A 22,173-nucleotide genomic window follows, 5' to 3' on the forward strand; every position below is an offset into this window, starting at 1 on the left:
CCTTCCACCCACATGTAAAATCCCCTTCCATCCTAATCAACTGACCTCTTCCTCCCTCATCACTCTCATCTACTTCCTGTCACTCTCCCTTTTATCTAGAACTCTGGCAAATGTTCAACTTATCCTGCTATCATCTAGTTAACTAATATCCCAATCGACATCTTGGCCTCTTACTTCCTTGATCTCTTAAATGTCAGTCAACTTCGCCTCTCTTTTTAGTTCAGTCATCCCTTTTGTCATCTAGAACCATTTAATCTATGAGACTGTAAATTCCAATAACCTATTACCTGATCATAACTAGTTCTTGCTCTTTCAGAGTAAGACCTTGTTGAGTTCTGTAAGCCTGTCCCATCATCCATAGGGCCGTCTCAGCTTTCCATCATTTTCAGTAACAATATCACTAATTATCAGTAACAATACCAGTAATTCCCTCCCCACAAACAGTGCCTAACCTTAGGGCAATTTAGCCTTTCCAAAGCCATGTTACCTGGGGTCGCTTCAGTGATCGCTAACCTCAGTTCTTTTTCTTGTCACTTCAGTTCTTGCCAGCTTCCTCTTCCACTATCCTCAGTGACTTTTTAAAAATCTTTACATCTCTCCTCAATGACACTTACCCAGTGCCTAACCCTCTTATTATTACCTTCAACTTCTCCAAGGACAAAAGAGACCATAAAGGGCAAACTCCCCCACACTTGTATCCCTCCTGCCTCCAAACTTAAGTACACTGTACTGATGCCTTTCTGTCCTCCACCTCACAGGAAGGGAATGCCTTTTATGCTTCAGGTAAACCAGTTCACTCTAGATCCTGCTGCCTTCTGCCTGCTCAGTATGCTCACTCTTCTATTTTCAACTTCTCCGAAATAAATTCATGCAATTTTTTTCCATGTTAAAAAAAAGTCTGTCTCCTTTTCAAGCTACCTTCTTAATTCCCTTCTTTTCGCTTCTGTCTCTCCTTCACCTCCCATCCTCAGTCCCCTCATTCTAGCTTCTAACCCTTCGACTTTAAAAGAATTTCTTTCAAAAGATCACCAGGGACCTCCTTATTCCCAGACATCGAGGTGTCTCTTCACTACTCATCCTGTTTCACCTAGGGAGCAACGATACCATTGACAACTTGGAATTTAAAACACTGTTAATTTCTGTGCACCGCACTCTCCTATTTCTCCTCAGAGGAAGGCAGGGCAGTTTCAACACCTGGGTTCTCACTTCCCTTCACTCGTCTTTTTCCTTTCTTCTCTGCTGAAAATCATGGCATTTCCCTGGGTTCCAGATTTGCTCTTCTCTTTTCTTCACACACACTTCCAAGGATATACCAGTGACTACCACATCTGGAACTCTGACTTTCCTTCTGACTTCCAGACTCATCCATCAGTACAGATTTTGAATATCTCCATTTAGATGCCCTACAGGCACCTCAAATTCAAGCTCATTTCCTTGAACCCTAGTATCTTCATATCCTTCTCCTGCCTCCTCATCTAAATATAAACCCCACCAACTTCTCTCAAAATCCTTCTCCTGGGCAACACCCTCCTCCCAAGCCCAACACTTCAACATCATCCTCAATGTCTTTCCTCTTAGGCCCCAATTTAAACCCAAATAACTTTGTATGGGATGACCAGCACACTGCTAATGTCCAGGATAATTTCTAAATCCATGACCTAAGACAAATCACTACAGAAATTTCCGAGCTGAGGTGCCTAGAGGAAGGCAGGACAGTTTCAACACCTGGGTTCTTTGTACTGTGGGGTTAGTAAAGAATGGCATTCACTTATTAACTCAAAAGCAGTAATGGAGGAGTTAGAGTTCTTCTTACCAGCTCTTTGCTGAAAAGGAAAGGGATGCTGGTTTTGCTGCATACAGCCCAATTGATGAAATTCTGCACATGCTCAAACTGACGGTTGAGGACCATGATGCTCTGCAACTGCTGCTCCAGCTTCTGCTTTCTCTCATTAGTAATGCCCTGGGTACAGAGAGAGAAGACAGAGTCCCTGATCCTATTCTTGGACTGCAGTCTACCTGCTTCGGAAACCTAGTAGGCTGTGTGTATCAGTGTGAATACTGATGGAATCAGATGAGACTGCACCCAAGAGGACAGCAGAACAGAACACTGCCATGGGCTGCTGAGGGGTGAAGGAAGGGAGGGAGAAAAGAATGGGTAGATTTTATACTGCAAATATGGATAGGTGATGAATGAGAAAATGAATGACTATCTACATCTCTTGGGCATAACTTGATGAAGAAGGTGGGTTGTTTCATGACTCTCTTCCAAGGTTATAACGCTGCATATAGTCCAGGAAGGCAGTTGCCTTAGAGCCACGGTGCTGATGGGAGTTAGAACTAACTCTCCAGTCCTTAATAAGCCACTCTCCCAAAACTAAACTGGACATTTTAAGTTACAGGGAGCAAGAAAGAGCACATAATTTCCAGCCCAAGCAGCTCTGAGCCCTGGACCTAGTTTGATATGTGCCTGGTTTCTGACCTAGGGAAGAGCACAGAACCCGTCCACCTGGTCCATCTGTCCACATATACCTCCAACTCTTCTATGAGCCCATTGGCCTGTTTGTTCAGCTCATTCATCAGAACCATCTTAGCCATTTTGATCTGGTTTTCCACTTTCCTGTGCTGATGCTTCACCTCAAAAATCCTGTAAACAAGATGGGACATAGCATGGTAAGCCCTTCCCTCCAGGCCTATGAGGGCCTAGAGTCAGCAAACATAAGGGCCAACAATTTGCAGGCTGCCTGTTGATATCAGGGCCCAGAAGGCACCAAATATAAAGAAACAAGAAACTTCCTTCACCATCCCACCCTTTGTACAACCCAGCCCAATTGATCTAAGTGGTCCAATGGCCCATAATTCAACCTGGGTAAACCCCAGGTCCACACCCAGGTCAACCAAGCAGCTTAAAAGTTCACACAGACTAGAGGCAGGACAGAATGAGGAAGTATGGGTATAATTTCATGTAACCTGTTGTCTAAAAAGGAGAATGCTCCACTAAAGAGTGTCATGCAGTAACAAGAGCATGGGCAAAAACAGAAAGTAGATTAGCGGTTGCCAAGAACTGGGGATGTCAGGGGAATGGGGAATGATTGCTAATGTGTATGGGGTTTCTTTTTGGGGTGATTAAATGTTCTAAAAGTAGATAATAATAATGGTTGCACAACTCTATGAATATACTACAAAATACAGAATTGTACATTTTAGAAGGGAAATATTATGGTATGTAAATTATATCTCAGTAAAGCTGTTAAAAAAAGAGAGAGAGAGAACGTGGGCTTTGAAGTCACACAGACCTGGCTTCCAAACTCAGCCCAGTCACTGACTAGCTGTGTGAACTCAAATCACCTAACCTCTCTGAACTTCAGTCTCCTCATGAGAAAAAATGGAGATAATCTGACTCAAAGAATCATAAAAATTGAAATAACGCATGTATGATGCCCAACCCAATGCCTACCACCTGATAAACTCTCTGTACCTAGTAATTCCTCTTCCTCTGTAAAATGCCAATGATTTCATATCATTTGTAGATCTCTACAGAAAACACTGGGAAAGGGGTGATAAAGGGCAGATTACCACCTACTTGTTGTACCCTTAGCTAAACAGCTCTCTCTTCCCGTTACCTACTGTGTGTCCTTGTTCTCAAGCACTGACCTCTGGCTATTTCATGAACACTTTCAAAAGGCACATGCTTGGGCCCAGACTCACTCTGATCATCCTAACCTAGTTTGGTTCCATTCACTAAGTGATGACCCAAAGCCCTTTCACTGGCCCTGAGACCTCTAAAGCCTTCTGGGACATATGCCCACATCTGCCTAATGGCATGTCCAGGATGTGGGGGAACAGAGCATTTCCTGAGCTGGCAAGGGCTAGCCTGTGCTACCTGTCCTCAATTTGCTTTGCAGATGTCTGTAGACTGGATTTCTTATGAGCCACCTGTGTAGTCACACTTTCCAGAAGCATCCTTTGATTTTGTAGTACTTCTTCAAGGTGTCTGCACCTAGAGGAGGAGGCAGAGAAAAAGCTGAAGAAAGCTGAGTCTTATTCTGAGCATGCCAGCCAAGCAAGAATCCCCACAGTGCATGTCTCAGCCAGGCCAATGGAAGCTGGGATTACATCTAAGAAAAGTCACTCTTGGCCCTGCAGTCCTTCTGGAAAGAAGCCCCACAATAGGAGCAGAGAAAACTTCATCCCAGCGGCTGAAGGTTGGCTTAGGCAGGGAAAGAATTTTGATGCCCTGGGAGCCCAACACTCCCACAGGTAGAAGTCCAGAGCCCTCCCAATCCCCTTAGAACAGCCATTCAGCCCCACCTGTGTTCTTTGTGTTCCACCATGAGGCAGCTATGGCATGTGAGCACATCACAGGTCTCGCAAAACAGCTTCAGCACTTCCTGTGTGTGTAGAGGACAGTACAAGGCGAAGTCCCCAGAACCACCACTTACTCCTGCCAGACAAGATGGAGAAAGCAGGCTTCTGTTGCTCAGAAAGACCTCTCAGTTAAGCTCCACTGGGCAGCCCTGGGCCCTCAATGGGGCCCTCTATGGAAACAGGGGAGACACGGAGCTTTAAGAATAGGTGGTGTAAACAGAAGAGGCCTCCTGTTGGGCCACAGAGGTTCCAGGAACACAAGGAGGAATGCAGGTTTAACCTAGCTGGATTTGCCCAGCTGGCCAAAAATTACACATTATCCAGCCCCAGGCATCCCACCACCTGCCAGAGGCTGAGGAAAGTGCTTGTTACTGCTGTAGCACATGGATCGCCTGCAGAATAATGACTCCTCTAAAATTCCACCTAAACCTCTTCATTAACCAGGATTCTGTATGGCAGGGCTGAAACCAGCTACCCAGCCTCACCAGGCTCCAGGTCAGATCACATGGATCATTAAATCTGGTTCCTGTGGGTAGGACAGAGGTAAAACCCCTCCCATGGTTTAAAGTCCTGGCGAAAAGACTTTCAAAGATTGGCATTTAAAACAAAGGGTATTAGATAGAAATGGACAAGCTCTGATACTGGCTGTTTAATGAAGTAACTAAAGAGAAGTGAGGCATGACTGTTGTAAATAGAGGTGAAAGTAAGGAACTCAGCTAGCTTCCATGATCATTCAAAACTACCCCTCACCACACATCTCACCCACACTCACCCCCAACAGGGAGAGCCCAGACAGACTTACACTGTGACTGTGAATCTGGAGGAGACAGCTTCCTTTGGGAAGGGCTCTGAGCCCACCCCTCCTCCCACCGCCAGCTGGGAAGCAAAGTCAGAGAGCTATTCTCCCAGGATTTTAGGGTTCAGCACTGTTTAAGGGCATGCAAGCTGGTGGGGAGAGTGAGAAGTGATACCTGGAGATCCCTTCTGGGCCCGGGGGAAGAGTGGCCCCCCAGGGGCAGGGCCATGCCGGTGCTCCTCAGTGCAGGAGCTGCACAGCCAGCGGTTGCAGTAAGTACAGAGGATGTGTGCCGCCCTCTTCTCCTTGCACTCAGAGCAGTTCTGGAAGCAGAGAGTTCTGAAGTTACTGACAATACCCTTATTTGAGCCTGCCTCTGTGAGTGATAAAGGCTCTAGGGACTGAGGTCCTGCAGAGTTGCTCCTCCACTAGTTTGGAGTGCAGTCCATTCTGGAGAGCTGCCTAGGAGTGACATGTGGGGGCTTGTGAAGAAAAGCAACCTTTGTGACTAAAAGAACAGTGGCCTCAGGGGCTATTAGCACAGTACTGTGCTGAAGATGAGGATCCCCAAATGAATAAGGCACGCAGACATTCAAGGAGTAATGCTGTGATAAAAATGCACCAAGTGCTAAGGAAGCAAAGGGAAGTTTCCAGGGGCTCAGTCTAGCAGAGGCCAGGAAAGGTCTCATAAAGAGGTGACATTTGGGTTGAATATGGAATGATAAGTAGAAGTTTACCAGACAGACAAGGGAGGAAAATGGGAACAGGAGCAGAAAGTTCAACGTGCCTGCACAGAGGAGGAAACAGTTGGTGTGGGGTACAGAGAAAAATGACCGTATACAGCCAGGAACGACCAAGCACAGACCAACTCTCAGAGCTATATTCCCACAACTAAGGCTTGCTGGGTCCAAGGGTACCCAGTCCTCTCCTAGTCCAAATGTTCATTCACTTGGTCAGTAGATACCTTGCAGGTCTGATGTAGAACATGTGGAGAAGAGATTTGGAAGAAGTTAGCCTGTCTGTTATTGAATAATATAGGCCACTAAGCTGATGTAGATTCTAACAGCTTTCTCCTCACACTGGCTATCTGAGAAATCCACAGCTGGGGGGGAGGGAAGGGGAGGTGGGGGGAGAAGAAATACAACTTTTACTAATTAAACTATGAATTCCTTGAGGGTAGAGAACATAGGTCTCTGTCTGCCTAGCACCCAGCACAGGGCCTAGCATATGTAAGATATTCAGTAAGAATTAGATATAGGAGCAAGTAAGTAAATTGACAAATGAATAAAATGTTGTGGCAAGGATACCTTAGTGGAGAAAGGAACAGGAGAACCAGTCAGTAAGTAATGTGAACTTTCAGAAACTCAGGTTAAAAGTAACAGTTGTTAAATACAGGCAAAACTGGTGAACCCATTTAACCCAGGCTGGTTCATGAGTTTCAACTCAGGGAGAGATAAAAGGAAATAAAAGCTCAATGCTGATATTTTTCAGCAAGAGCTATAAGAGAGAGAAAAAATTCCCATTTTGCTTTCCCCAACCCAAACATTTTCATTCTTTTCTGGATAGATGCATAGAAGGATAGATAAATGGATGATTAGGCAGACTGATAGTGGGGTAACAAGCTTGATGGAATGATGAATAAATAGACAGACTTATGGACGGGGCCCCACCGATTTCTGAAAAGGATCAGCTGCTTCTTTGCTTGTTCTGACTTACCCTAGCCATCTTGAATTGCTCAGGAGAAAAACACTGCAGAAAAAAATGTTCGGTCACATCCCTGGTAGGATATGCTCGCTTACACCCTGGACAGGAGATGAGCTCTGGGATAACAGAAAAAAATAAGAGAGTCAGGGCAACATGGTAGATTATACATAAGGCCTAGACATGAGGCTTTCTAACACATAACACCAAGGTATGTGCCAAAATGAACTATAGTTGACACCATAGCCTGCACTTTCCATTAGGTACTCTGAGCATGACCATTCCATTAGGCGCCTGCTCTACACTCCTCTTTACACCCTTATCTTTGCTGGGCCCTACCTTCCTTTCCCTCCCACGAGCCATGCTACCACAGGCCCAGCCCTTCTCTGGTTCTGATAATTGGGTGCCTTCTGCTGCTCCCACTCCTCTTTCCACAGCCCTGAGAGTCCAGATCCCATTAATGGCTAAGCTCTAGGGAACCAGTTTTGCTTAGACACAACTCCAACCACTAGGGTTATCGGGTAGCAGAATTACTTTTAAGATCTCAAAGCTAGAGCTTCCAAAAGGCACTAGCCAGAGAAAGGCAAGGCCTTCCTGCCTGCTCATCTAGGAGGTACTTTTTTTTTTTTAATATCCAAGACCAAGCGGTCTACCCCTGGGTCTTAGAGAGCTTTTGTTGGGCCTTCTCCAGCTAGTCCATGTTGGGTGCATAACATATATGCATGTTTCACCTGTGAACATGAACATCTTGTCCTAACCCCCTCTTCCCAAAGAAATGCAACCATCTCCAACACATTCCTCAGCATAGTGGGCTCCTGAACTATATAAGGGGCATCAGAATGCCCCCCTGGAGACTATGGTGCTCTTTCAGACCCACCCCAAGAGCAATCAGCTCACCATATGCAAGAAAATGAGCCTCCTGAGCAGGACTAGGTGCCCATGCGCAAGGATGAAAATGACATGGAAAGGCGCTGCCTAGGCAGTGAGTGCTGCAGTAACCACCGCAGCCTCGTATCATTAAAAGGATACAATGGCAGTTGCTCTAGACTTGTAGTCAGACAAATGTAAGTACAAACACCAGGTTTACCACCCAGTGACCTTGGTTGGCAAGTCACTTAAATTCACTTAACTCCTCTGTGGCCCAGTTTCTTCATATATAAAACAGAAAGAGAAAACAAGAGTTGCTGTGGGAATTAAATTAAGCACATGATCATCCATGAATGTTGACTTTGAATTCAAAAGATTTCTCATGTCCCATTCATGATAATGACCTCAATTATCAACTCTCCCAGATAATGAAAATCAAACAGTCTGAGAGGTACATTTAAAAAATGGCCCACAAACTCGTCCCCTCTGTGTGTCCATGCCCTTGCAATCCTAACCATTAAAAGACCAAGTCTATTCCCCACCCTTTGAAGCTAGGCTGGCCTCATGATCTGCTTTGGCCAACAGAATGCAGCAAAACTGACACTGAACAAGTTCCAAGGATAAACCTCAGGTGACTTTGTATGGTTCTGCTCTTGCTCCCTAAGATTGCCATGTGAACAACCTCAGGTTAGAGTGCTGGAAGATAAGAGACCATGCAGGAGAGAGCCTCGTTTGTCTCAGGTGTCCCATTTGAAGCCACCATAAGCCAGTTAGCTCCAACTGACCCAGCAGCTGGACCCAGACACAGGAGTGAGCACAGCTGAGATCAGCCAAGCCAAGCTCAACCCAGGCAAAAATCCCAGCCCCAATGCCAACCTGTAGAATCATAAAGTTCAGTTGTTATTTTAACCACAAATTTTCAAGTGGTTTATTATGAAGCAAAAACTAACTGATGTAGCCTGGAAAAATTAAACTCCACAAAATCATGAAAAATAATAGTTTAATACTCTTCCTCCTTTCATCCCCCCACCCAAATTTAAAAACCTCCCCCAGCCTTCACAGAGCCATGGACAGAACTAGATCTGGAATCTCCTAGTCTCTTGCCTATCAAGAACAGTGGCCAGGAGTGCAGAAGGATGCTCTCCACAGGGGCCTCATCCAGGGGAATCAGGTGACTTCCTCCCTTCCACTTCTCTCACCCTACTCATTTATCCCTAGGTCAGAAATGCTGCTCTAATTGTTGAAAACTTCCACAAGGTTTCCAACTCCCTGTTACCAGAGGCCACACATTAGTCATACTAACACAGCTTCATTAGCATCATGAAAAAAGAGAAATAACTGAATAGATTAGAGACGGTCTCATTACATATCCTCTGCCTTCCTTGGCCTTAAAGGCCCAAATCCTCAACTTGGTTCTCAGGCCCTTTCCAAGTTGTCCTTCTCTCTCTCTAGTAGCATCTCTAGCTTCATCTGCCACATACCCTATGTCCTTGCCACGCCAAATATCTCTGGTATCTCCCCAATACACCACACCTTTGCATAACTGTTTATAAAAGTGCTGTTCCCTCTCCCTGCAATACTCTTTCATGCTCCCCTCCTTTTCAGATAAACTCCTATTTGTCCTCTCAAACCTCTTCCAAATGTTCTGCCTTTGAGAAGCATGGTTGATTTCCCTCAGGATAAGTTAATTATTCCCTCTTCTGAGTCCCCACAGCACTCTGAACATCCTTCTGCTATAACAAATATCACATTGCATTCTCACTATCTGTTCACATGTCTGCATACAAAAACTATCCACATTTGGTACTAAAAAATATTGCATGATTTTTAGCAAACTGAACAATTACGTTTCCTTGGTTCTGCATATTCCACATGTACTCCTTGCACTCACAGCCGCTAAAAGTGGTAAGCAGCAGCCTGGAAGCTTTCAGGGTGACAGAAGGCAGCCAGCCCAGGAAGACAGAGCCAGGTCAACCAGAGCAGAAGTGTGGTGCTGGGAACGGCTGGGAACCGGGAGATGTGGGCCCCAGGCCCAGAGCGGTCACTTTCTGTATAACCTTACATAAGTGAGCTCCTTTCTCCGAACCCTACTTTCTACATCCTTAAAATGAGGGAATGGGAATATCAGGGGAGTATGGATTATCCAACCCTCTTCCTTTGCCTACTGCAGCCAGGCTTCAGAAATATTCCCCTGGGCAAGATGGGAAGGCACAGATGACCAAACAGTGACCTGGCTACCAAGTCAGCAAGTCAGAAGACAAGCTTGTGGACTCGGCCACCTGAAGAGGGGCTACTGCAGCAGGCAGCAGGGATGGAGAACCATGGCAGGGGTGCGAGCAGCTCCCTGGGAGACTGTGGGGCCAAGTCAACACAGAGCACATGTGTTACCTGTGTCACAACACTTTGTCCAGAAATCATCTTCCCTCAGAAGGTCCCTAACCCCATCAGGCTATGTCAACCTTGAGCTTTCTTTTTTAAAGAGAATTCCCCATTTTTCAATGAGGATACCAAAACAAAAATTTTTTAAGACAACTGGAATACATGAACTCTTAGGACTGTGTTATGTGTCTAAAGTTATCAAACATCTACTTATAATATTTAACATTAATTTAGTCAGTAATGCATATTTAAATCACGTTACATAAAATATCATTTAGATATATTGCTTTTTTTCTATTTGAATTATTCAAGCAACAGTCTTGAGCTTCGGTTTCACACATGGGCACATCAATTCTGAGGAAAGGTCTAAAGGCCACACGACCATCCCAGAGGAGGCGGGGCTTCTGCTTCCAGAGTGAAGAAGTTGCTGGCACCAGGGCCATGGTAGAGTAGCTCTGAAATCCAAGGATGTTCAGTCAATCTGCTATAAGAGTGAGCACTTCTGGTCCCTGGGATGTATGGGACAAATTATTCTTTTACCACCATTCCCCGTGCCAGGTACTTTATGTGAGTTATCTCATTTAATCATCAAACCTTACCTCTGAGAGGTAGACATTGTCCCCATTCCATAGTTAGAGAGACTGAGGGTCCAAGAAGTTGTCACCATCAAAGAGATCATACAAAGCAAGGCCAGAACTACAATTGAAACCCAAGTCTGTCTGTGTCTAAAACCTAGCCGTTTTCACTATGCTAGGCTCCTCTCTAATTCAAGTGTAAATAAAAAAGGTAATTTTATTTTAATCAACTAAATAATTTAATTATAAGTAAAATATTGCAGAATAATGATCATACTCTAATGATGACATGGAAACAGCTCTGGACCTGGGAATCCAGAAGAAACTGAAAGCCAGCCCCAGCTATGCTTAAAGTTTAAAAAATATGACCTTTGCCCAGCCAGTGTGGTTCAGTGGTTGAACATCAACTTATGATCCAGGAGATCAAGGTTCGATTCCCAGTCAGGGCACATACCGGGGTTACAGGCTTGATCCCCAGCAGGGGGAATGCAGGAGGCAGCTGATCAATGACTCTCATCACTGATGTTTCTATCTCTCTCTCTCCCCCCTCCTTTCCTCTGAAATCAATATAGACTTTTTTTTTTTAATAAAAATAATAAAAAATATGACCTTCGAGAAAAGGCAAATGAAGCAGAGTTTTCCTTCCTGGAGAAAATAACTCTGGGGGCAGTTTCATTCTATAGATCAGTGGTTCTCATACTTCGTTACATATCTGAATCATATGAGGCACTTTTACACATCCTGATGTCCAGTCCACATCTCATATCAATTAAATCAGTTTCAAGTGATAGAATTCAGGCATCAGTATTTTAAAAAATTCCCCAGGTGATTGCAATGTATAACCAATTTTGAGGACCAGTGCCTTAGGGAGCGCACTGTGCCCCCTTTCCCTGTGTCTGAGCCTGATAGCTCTGTCCCTGCATCTGGCAGCTGAGAAAGGCAGGCTCACCCAGTTTTAAAGAGGCTCCAAATGTTAGAGATTCTGAATGCAGCTGTGATGTATCTGCCTTCTGAGAGAGAAGCACAAAGGCCAGATGCTCAACACTGTTTGGTATCCTGATACCTACGTACCCTGGGGTTGGCAGTGAATTGGCAGACATTTTGCCTCCCCTAAGTCTCAGCTCCACTGAAGGACTGATGAGCAGGTTTAGGGTGCAGCCTGAGGTTTGGCACTACAAGGCTGCTACAGGGTCCTAGAGAGTATGCTGAGCCCAGGACTTAGTGAGGCAGCAAGGGAGGCAGGCCAAGACTGGGCAGTCTACCCTTCAGCCGTGAATAGCAAAGCCAAGGCAACCTGGACACCAGGGGGCTGGGGTGGAAAGAAAATTAGAACTGGTCAGCTCAGCCCACCAGGTAGGGATACATACACCACAGGTATGTAAGCTTGAGCTCATTGCTAAGCAGCCAACCCTCTGAGGGTTAAGAAGCCCTTCATTCTACAGTTCTTATCCAGGCTCTACAAAACTTTGTAGCTGGGGCCCAAGCTCTGACTCCAACAGAGCAGTGGCATCCTCTGAAGCAGCCTGGTGTTCCTTTGTCAGTTCTTACCTCCAAAACCAAAGCTAGACAGACCTAGCTTTTTTCACTGCTCATCTAGCCAATTCCCTTACCATAAAGAAGGTGACATAGAGGCCCAGAGAGAGGGAGGAACTTAGCTAAACACTAGAGAGCCCTTGTAAAACACAGGTGGTATCTTGAACCACTGAGCAGTACCTGATTATCCCTGTAGCTACAAGTAAGACATTTTACCTCCCTATGTCCCTCTCAGACACTATACAAGGAGAAAACACACTTTGGTTGTATCCTCTGGTGGGCTGGCCATCCTCACCAACCATTCCTGTCCTCCCCCCAAGGGCATTTCCAGGGTACTGGGCATCAGCTAAGACCCTCACCACACAAGCCCCTGAAGCTTTCCTCCAGCCCATAGCTCAGAGCAGCACCACCTTTGAGAAATATGTTGCACCCACTCCCCAGATGCCCAGTCCCTGCTAGAAAAACAGATTTTAATCCTAAGTGACTGCTGCTCCTGCCCCTGGCTGCCAACAGGCTTACCTGTGGCCCTTGCTGCCCTGTGATTAGAACAACACCTGGGAGAGAAGTCAGAAGAGCGACAGGTGAGCCCACCACAGGTCCCAAAGGATGGTGCTTACCAAGAGCCCAGGAACACCCACCCTGCATGCTGCAGCCAGCTGGGCTGCAGGGCCTAAGCCCCGGGGAGCTGGGTACTGGGTGGGGTAGGGGGAGCAGCCTGGATCCTCTCCTTTCTCTGATGCCTCCTCAACCAGGGTTGCGTTTCTCCAGCTCACCTGAGATGCTGCTGCAAGAAAGAGCTTGGTTGACTCCTCCTGTTCCTGTTTATCTCGAAGGCTCTGCAGCAATTTTCCAAACTGAACAGCAAGAGGGAGACCTCAAAGAGGCGACTCTCTTCCTAGCTGCAGCTCCTTCCTAATCCTCTGGGTGCCTTGGAATAGAAGCTCAGAAGGAAGAAAAGGAGATTTCCAACTTTCAGGAACTAGCTCTGTCGCTCTCTGCTCAGCTCAGGAGGCCATCATTCTCAGCTTTTTAGGACTCCATCCAAAAATCCTTCAGCCCTCCATGTTCCCCAAAATGACAGGGCTCATGTATGGCTGGAACCTGCCCGGATCCAGCAGTTCATTTAAATAGAGCTCATCACAACAACAGTGTTGGTGGAGAAGTGAGTAGCTGCAGGGCCCTGGGGACCCCCTGTTTATACGTAGGAAGAATGATGCAATCTGGGTATCAAAATAGCAATCCAGAATGGAATAACAGGCTCACGCAGCAGCGGTGCCTGCACAGCCAGAGCTCAAGTTGACACACTCTGTCAGCCCCACACTGCTGCAGCACGCAGATGCCAGGCACACACTCTCACCGCATCATTTTTAAAATCAGCAGGAGCCCAAGATATCCCTCTATGCCCCCAGCACTGAAGGAGGGGGGCCTTCAACGGACATTAAAATCTGTCTCCTACACACTCACCTGCTCCTGCCACTTCACCTGAAGTCCTTATCCTGTGACGTCACAGTCAGTTGCCATAGTGACCAATTGTCCGTCACAAGTGGAGGATTAGGACTTCAGATGGAGAAGACACACATTTTATGATGCACAAAGGTCCTGGGAGGTGTCTCTTGGCAGCTAACTCCACCCCCGAGGGAGACAGAGTCATACAGGATCAGGGAGAAAAAAAAGGAAGGAAAAACAGGATCGAGCTGGAGCAAAAATACTAGTATGGGGAAAAACTACGGGTACAAAATAATTGCAAAAGTACAGAGAACAGGAAAATTTCAGAAGCACAGAGGGGGAGTGGCACAGAATGAGCTGGGAAATTGGCAGGAGAGTAAGCTCCGGAAGGGCCCTGAATGCTAAGCTAAGGAGCTTGGCATTTGTCCTAAAAGCAAAGGCATCCCCAAAAAGGTTCTGGAGAGAGACAGAGCTTGGCTTTATGATTATCTTGATGGACTGGAGATGGGGGCAGTCAGGGAGGAGGCTTGGGCAGTTGAGCATTAATGGGATCCTGAACAAGGGTAGAAATGGAAAGAAAGGGACAGAAGAGTCACCTCAAAGAACTGACAGAATATAACCAAAACGGGATGTTGGGGGAGTGGTCGTGTGTGAAGAAAGAAGAGCCAAGTGGATGGGCTGTCGTGAACAGAGATAGGTGACAGGAGGACGAAGAGGGCAGCTGCCAAATCCCATCTTAGCTGCGTCCTACTTTCTCTGGCTCCCACAGACTCTTAGGATCAGGCCTCATGCTGCCTTGCTGGATCAGCGATTCACAAATCCAGAGAGTATGTTAGAAGTCCCAAATCAACCAAATCCAAATCTCTTAGGTATGGGTGTGGGACCAGGAATCTATATTTTTACCAAGTTGCACAAATAATTCCTAAGCTCTGGTTCAACAACCAGTAATCTGGAGCCAATGGCCTGGACAACTACATTAGCCTCCTAGCAGATCTTCCTGCATCCAGTCTTGTCTCCTCCAATCATTCTTTAGAGGCAGGATGACTTTTTTAAAATATAGATTTGATCATATTCCACTGACCAAAAACCTTCAATGGTTCCCCACTGTTTATAGAATAGCTTAAATTGGTTGAGACCCATCACAATGTGGCCCTAAATTTCCTTTGCAGAGTTCCCACTTCTCTCCTTCAAGCAGTCCTATATTCTAGCCAAAATTAACTCCCTCCTGTTCCTTCTGGCCTCTCCTCTACATGCCCCCTCCTAACATTACCCCTACCTGTGATTCACTGTCATATTTTTCTGGCTCTGCCTGGCTCCTACACAGCTATTGCTACTTGACATCACCCACAAGTTCAAATCCCACCCAATTTCCCCAGGCAGAGCCTAAAATGGGTTAGAGAACTACAGCTCCCCTATTTTTGTAAATAAAGTTTTATTGGAACACAGTTATGCCAGTTCATTTCCGTATTGTTTATGGTGTTTTCTGTGCTGCAGTGGCAGAGCTGAGTAGTTGTGACAGAGCCTACATGATCTGTGAAGCCAAAAGTATATACTATCTAGCCCCTTAAAAAATTTTGCTGCCCAGCCAGACATGGCTCAGCAGTTGAGCATTGACCTAGGATCCAGGAGATCGAGGTTCGATTCCCAGTCAGGGCACATGCTCGGGTTGTGGGCTGGATCCCCAGTCGGGGGCATGCAGGAAGCAGCTGATCAATGACGACTCTCTCATCATTGATGTTTTAACTCTCTCTCTCCCTCTCGCTTCCTCTCTCTGAAATCAAACTGGCTCATATTTGAGCTGTACCTTCAGTTTGGGGTAGGCTGTTACTAATAAGGAAAGGGCATTTCAGGAGGCGGGAACATCATGAACAGGATTTTAGAGATCAAAATGTGAGGCCTCTTGGGGAAAGACTAGTAAAGCTAGGTGATATAGAGGAATGACAGGAGATGAGGCTGTAAAATTAGTCTGGGGTCAGACTGGGAAGAGCCTGGGAAGCCATCCTAATTTTCTGTTCTGAACTGCAAGAAAATGGGAACTTTTAAGCAGTTAAAAATGCAGACCCAGAACAGGAAAACGTGACCAGGGCTGAAACTAGAGGATTTGGAAGAATAATCCACAGAGGCAATAGGTAAAGTGAGATCAGCCTGGCGGATCCAGGGACTGTGGGGCAGGGCCAGGCAGCAGATCTGAGCCAAGAGTCAGAATCTGGGCATGAAGACCAGGTGACAGGCTGAGACTAGACACGAAGGATCCACAACTTTCAGAGCCCATGCTCCTAGGAACCACCCAATTGTGAAACAAGCTTTCTATGCCAAAAAGGAACCCATGGGGGAATGCAGAAAGTACAAGTAGGATAAATCCAAGCTCATCTCATCTGACAGAGTGGCATCTCTCTCTTTTCACTTCAAATCTCAAACAATCCAAGGACTGATACACTGATATATTCCATGCAATGCCACTATTCCCATTTCCAACTGTGCCTGGACAGAGGGACAGTGGGGGAACAAAGGGCAGCAGAGTTGCTACTCTAGGCCTGCAGTTCCTACTGGCCCTCAAGCCCGGGCAAGCCCTGGACTGGCAGGCAAGGGGGCTGGATATTTTTTTCTGGTTCTGTAAGTGACCAATTACGTGACATTCAGCAGGATTCTGGTCCTTTCTGGACTCCTGATGCCCCATTTATGCAGTAAGAGGTTGACTGATCCCCCGTGAATGACAGAGGTCCGGCTAACAAGAGACCCCTCCAAGTCCTGTCCTTCAACCACAGCTACCATGAACTACCCCCTCAGCAAATTTGTCCTAGCTATAGCCTTCCCCCTAAACACAACCTGATTCCTTCCTATTACCAGGGGAATTGCTCTCTCAGTAACAGGTACTGTTCTGAAGTGCACAGAGCAAGTCCCAGTGCCCTAGAGAGCCAATTAAGTTGAGGAAACTGTTCATGAGCTAAAAAGCCATCCTGCTGGTAGGGTTCGGGAGCTCCAGCTTCTGCACCTGCTGCATACCCACTTCAGCCCAGCTCAGCAGTGGGAGACCTGGGGTCACTGCCCGCAATAGGTCCCACAATGGTTGGACACTATTCAGCACCTGGAACAAGCGAATAGCAGTCAGCCTGCCAGGCTCCTGTAGCTTAGATCTCACCCCCACCCCCACTTCCCACCCTCTCCCCAAGCCATTAGAGCCCCTCCAGCTGAGCTGCTCATTAAGATAAGTGTCATTTCCCACTCTGACTCTGAGGTTGTAGCATCTTGCATCAGTTCCCTATCTTTGGATCTTCCCAAAGCCCCAACGCCTGCCCACTGAGGGACAGAGATTGCTCCCACTTTCAGCATTTGTAATTTATAAGGGACATGCTGTCACTTAGCTTCAGGAAGCATGCGGCTATGGCGGTTATTTGGTATTCTTAGAGTGCTTCAAGTCCAGCCCTGAGAGGCAGAAAAGACCCAGGATCTCCCAGTCAATTAGTGCTAGAGTCCAGACAGAGCTCTAGGGCCATGATTGCCAAACCAGGCCTTTGGCCACATCTCAACTGCATCGCCCACACTGACAATGGGAAAAGTAAGATAACTAAACAAGTAGATTATGGAATTTAGATCTCAGAATCAATGTCTTCAAGCTAGGATTTATCTTTTAGTAGATTTGAAGAGAAAGAATAATGTTCCTTTTACTTTTATAGGGAAGGAAATATCCAACTATTTGCCCCATCTCCCCTAAAAGAGCAAGTAACAGCCATAGGCACCTGAGAATTTTGAAAACAGATTCAGCACATAGTAAATGTCAACTTCAGGCAGGCCAGCTCCCTCCAGAGTTTGCTACATTTATTTAAAGCAGGGGTGGGGATCATCCCATCCATGGGCTGTATATATGGCCTACAAAAAAATTTGGTCTGGCCCTGCCAAGGCAATTACAGGCGGGACTCGAAATTCAATAAATCTAGGAGCTCTTTTCATAGCTAATTTTTAAGTTGATAATTTTGTATAGCCCGAAAATGATGTTGTAAATATCCAAATGGCCCATGGCAGAAAAAAGTTTCCCACCCCTGATTTAAAGTATCACTTTGGGACTCAGTGGCCAACTTTCCAGATAGTATTTGACCTGGGACCATTTCAATTAGGCTTAAAAGTAAATAGTCCCAAGTAGGTATTCTCATTGACAGTAAATCCATTTCCAATATTCAGCCTTTATGCACAGTCTGTAGCTCCAGTTATCCCACTGCATGGCTAAGCCACTGTGTGCTCAGCACACTCTGCCTTTGCTCTGGTCACTAGCTTTGGAAGACCTTGCCCAGCTGGTCTCCTCAGAGCCCTGAGACCTGATGCAGGGCCATTTCCTAGTGTGATGGAGTTGCTGGGGTGAATCTCAGCTAGGCTGTGGCTGCATTAATTAAAGATCTGCACCTGATGACTCAGACTGCAGGGATGGTTCTTTCCTCAAGGATTCCCCATGGAGTCTCCCACCAGTTCAGCACTTTGGGTGAGCATGCAGTCTCCCTGAGCATAGTGCTACAGTGCAGATGACAAGTTTTGAGGAGATATGAACTTGAATTTGACCTGATCTGATAATCTGCTACCTTCTCCCATATATTACCTTTGAAAACCCCAGATTGGCAAAAATAGGATAAACCTTTTAGCAAGTCTGTGCTCCTCCTCTGCTAGATCAAATAGCCATGCTAAAAGCTCTTTCCAAAGAACCAGACTCCCAAAGCATGACTTCCCAAATTATGGACCAGAAATCTAAGTTCAGGTATTGGGTATCTCACTAGACTTACCAGAGATAGATGACAGCTCTGCTTTTAATCAGATAGCTCATTTGGGTGCCATTCTTTTAGTCCATCAGAAAACATTCAGTAAGCAACTGATATCCACCAGTCCAGGTGCCTGACAAAACTTCCAGAGGTATTGTTCCTTTGCCTGAACTTGAAACAATCTTCTCTTCACATCCCTGCCACATTGGATGATTATCATCTGTTTAGGTATCTGCCCTTCAATAGAATATGAGTTCCTTGAAAGCAAGGACCCTGTCTTTTCATCTCTGTACCCTAACTGTCATACAGCCTAGGACACAAAAGTCAGAGTCAGTGAAGGACACAGACATACAAACCAACAAATACCACACATCTTCATAGAGTCCTAAAGCCTCCAAGTAGTAGAGAAAGATTATTCCACTCTTCACCCATAAATGCAAATATGGAAGGTAACAACAGCCTAGCCAGACTATAGAACATACTAAAGAATATAAGATGCCACATGTTCAAGAAATTGCCTCTCTGGTTCCAAAACAAGCATATTTGCATCTAACAGATTTTTTCCCACTTCAGTTTCACAAGTTCTAAATAATAGTGTGGTGTGTTTTTTTCACATTTCTTGGTCTCTTGCTATATCCTAAGCATAGTACAGAATTTTTTATGTGTATGTTCTCATTTAATTTTCATAACAATCCTGAGTTAATTACTATTATCATCATCCCCATTTTACAGGCAAAAGAACTTGCCCAAGCTATACAACTATTAAGTGGCAGGCATATTAGGACTCAGACTCAGATGCCCAAATATATTGACACCAAAGCTCATGATTTTGGTCTCTACTGCACTTAGAAAACTTGGCAACAAACATTATGATTCTGATGATTATCATTAGCGTGAATTTTGTTTTCTGACGAAATTCTGAGTCACACAAAGCCTTGAGACATGTATATTAGTTTATGTTAAAAATCTTAGCTTAGATTAAAGACCTAAACATAACACCTAAAACTATAAAGCTCTTACAAGAAAACAGAGTAAAAGCTTCATGGCAATGGATGTGACAATGATTTCCTGGATATGACACTAAAATCACAGGCAACAAAAGAAAAAACAGATAAGTTAGACTTCATCAAAATTTAAAACTTTTATGCATCAAAGGACAGTATCAACAGAGCAAAAAGGCACCCCGAAGAACAGAACAAAACATATGCAAATCATATATCTGTCAAGGGTCTAGTATCCAGAATATATAAAGAACTCCTATAACAAGACAATAACCTCATTTAAAAAATAGGAAAAACTAAAACTCTACCATTTCCCCTCCCCTGAGCCTTTGGCAACCACCATTCCACTTTCTGTCTCTATGAATGTGACTACTCTAGGGACCTCATATAAGCAGAATCATAGACTATTTGTTTTTTTGGGACTGGCTTATTTCATTTAGCATAATGTGCTCAAGAGTCTTTCATATTATAGTAGTGTCAGAGTTTCCTTCCTTATTAAGGCTCAATAATATTCCATTGTATGTACACACCACATTTTTTTTTATCCACTCACCTACTGAGTTGCTTCCACCTATTGGCTATGGCAAATAATGCTGCTATGAACATGGGTGTACAAATACTCTTTAAGTCCCCAGTTTTAATTCTTTTGGGTATATATCCAAAAATGGAATTTCTGGATCATGTGGTAATTCTACTTTTCCTTTTTTTTTAGGAAATACCATACTATTTGCCACAGAAGCTGCACCATTTTATATTCCCACCAACGGTGCACAAGGATCCTAATTTCTCCACATCCTGACCAACATTTATTATTTTCTGTTTTGTTTTGTTTTTAATAGTAGCTAGTGGATGTGAGGTGGCATTTCATTGTGGTATTGATTTGTATTTCTCTAAGATTAGTGATATTAAGAATCTTTTTACATGCATAATGGCCATTTGTTTATCTCGTTTGGAAAAATGTCTATTCAGTCCTTTGGCATTTTTAATTGGGTTGTTTGTATTTTTATTGTTGAGATGCAGGAGTCCTTTATATATTCTGGATATTAACCTAACAGTGCTGGAACTTTTAAGACATATTTACGATTCACCATATTTATAAATTTAATTTATTGAACTTCTCAGAGTTCTTTAAGTAATTAGGAATGTTTATTTGCTACACAACTGCATTACTTAAAAAGAAAATACGTTTAATTTATAAAAACAAATATTAACTAAGTTTGTAAACATGTTCAAATGTTAATGAAAGGCCTTTAAAAACGATTGCTAAAATTTGCCACATTTATAAATAGAATATTTGTAAGCTAAAAATCAGAAGTTTAAGGAAAAACAAAGTTTAAATTATAAGTTTAAAAATCAGATATTAATTTAAAAATTCAAAGTGGACCATATCTTCTCTGAGTTCCAAACTCTCAACAGAGACTCAGAGAGGTTAGGTAGCCTGCCCAAGAGTTTAGAGGGCTCAAAATTCAGATCTAAAGACAAATACAAAGTTATACTGCCTCAAATAGAGCCTAGGCTTGTTCTATAAATCACTTTGAAAATACTGCCAACAAAAAACAAAAACAAAAAAGGTAATGTTTCTAAATGCTGTCAACTTATTTGACTTCCTCATCCTATTAAGTTCATTAAACAAATACTCTTTGCCCTCTATTAGGTGCCCTGTACTAAAGTACTGAAATGAAGGGCCTGATTCCTGTCTCCAAGGACTTCGCAGTTCTCAGAGATTGTTTCCTAGGAAACCTGACATTCAGAAACAAGACACAAGCTCCTCCTCCCCGCTATGCAGCAGTTTAGCTGGTAAATGGTTCACTAGTCAGTGTGTCTGTTCAAAATCTTTTCCTGAACAACCCTAGGAGCCCAGCCCATCTTCCCCTGCCTCAGTTTCACGAGTCAGGACCCTCCTCTCCATCTGGGGAGTCAGCCAAACCTTAGATCAAAACCTTCTCAGGTTTCTTAGTCTGCCACCAATTTAAGGAAATCCCAAACATGTAAAGTCCCAGCTTACAAAACAGATATATTAGGCATCAAGAGGATTTGCTTTGTCTCTCAGATTCCCCAAAGAGTTGCTTTCAGCAATGAGTGTCCCTTGGGCACTTAAATTCTGATTCTTTCTACACCTGAAATTCAGTTCCTATGAAGCAGGAGAGACCTGTTATATAGGAGGTGAGCCTGTGCTGCTTTTGTACTTACCATCTGAGACAGTCCCGTGAGCTTTGGCAACCTGCCCTGGCTCCTGGATCAAGCCCTGGAAGCAGTTCTTACAGAGCAAATGCTGGCAGGGCAGGAGCCAGGCACCCACATATTGCAGGTCCTGTTGGCACAACAAGCAAGTCAGTACCACGGCCTCCATCTGTCCACTCCTGTGTTTCGGGTGAACCAGTGGCAGCCCCATAAAGCTCACACCCATATCCATGCCCATTCCTGTGCCAGGGACTGGGGCTTTTCCATTGATATCCTCAGGTGCGAAGCAGCATGTAGAGGGAACAAGTTCCACTACCTGTAAGTGAAGCACAAAGCAGAGTGATTTGTGCTGGCCGAGTAGCTCAGTTGGTTGCAGGTTTGAACCCTGGTGAGGGCATATACAAGAATCAACCAATGAAGGCATAAATAAGTGGAACAACAAATTGATGTTTCTCTTTTTCTCTCTCCCAACCCCCTTTCCTCTCTCTCTCTAAAAATCAATTTAAGAAAAAAAAGGCAGAGTGATTTATTTCTTTTGGAAGGAGGATGTTCCTGGGCAAGCCAGAAAGGACTCAGAAACCAAGGCC

General features: G+C 44.7%; 1 protein-coding gene across 4 annotated transcripts in view; it reads right to left on the reverse strand.

The window, feature by feature from the left end:
• The window catches only part of TRIM66 (tripartite motif containing 66), a 41,473-nt gene extending 19,626 nt beyond the window's left edge, over positions 1-21,847 (reverse strand). Inside the window, exons 1-7 of one of the 4 annotated variants that reach the window (XM_087822248.1) lie at positions 21,705-21,847; positions 6,878-6,979; positions 5,337-5,484; positions 4,309-4,441; positions 3,881-3,997; positions 2,530-2,644; positions 1,814-1,960 (exon numbers count right to left, since the gene is read on the reverse strand). In XM_087822248.1, coding sequence (XP_087678374.1) covers positions 1,814-1,960; positions 2,530-2,644; positions 3,881-3,997; positions 4,309-4,441; positions 5,337-5,484; positions 6,878-6,979; positions 21,705-21,824 — 882 coding nt within the window. In that variant the 5' untranslated portion in view covers positions 21,825-21,847. Of the gene's footprint in view, positions 1-1,813; positions 1,961-2,529; positions 2,645-3,880; positions 3,998-4,308; positions 4,442-5,336; positions 5,485-6,877; positions 6,982-21,595 lie in introns of those variants that run through there. The other 3 variants (XM_087822246.1, XM_087822245.1, XM_016206601.2) reach the window with 3 other exon arrangements.
• Positions 21,848-22,173: the final 326 nt, after the last annotated feature.

This window comes from Miniopterus natalensis, chromosome 11 (genome assembly GCF_054644295.1).
Source record: "Miniopterus natalensis isolate mMinNat1 chromosome 11, mMinNat1.hap1, whole genome shotgun sequence".
Taxonomy (NCBI): domain Eukaryota; kingdom Metazoa; phylum Chordata; class Mammalia; order Chiroptera; family Miniopteridae; genus Miniopterus; species Miniopterus natalensis.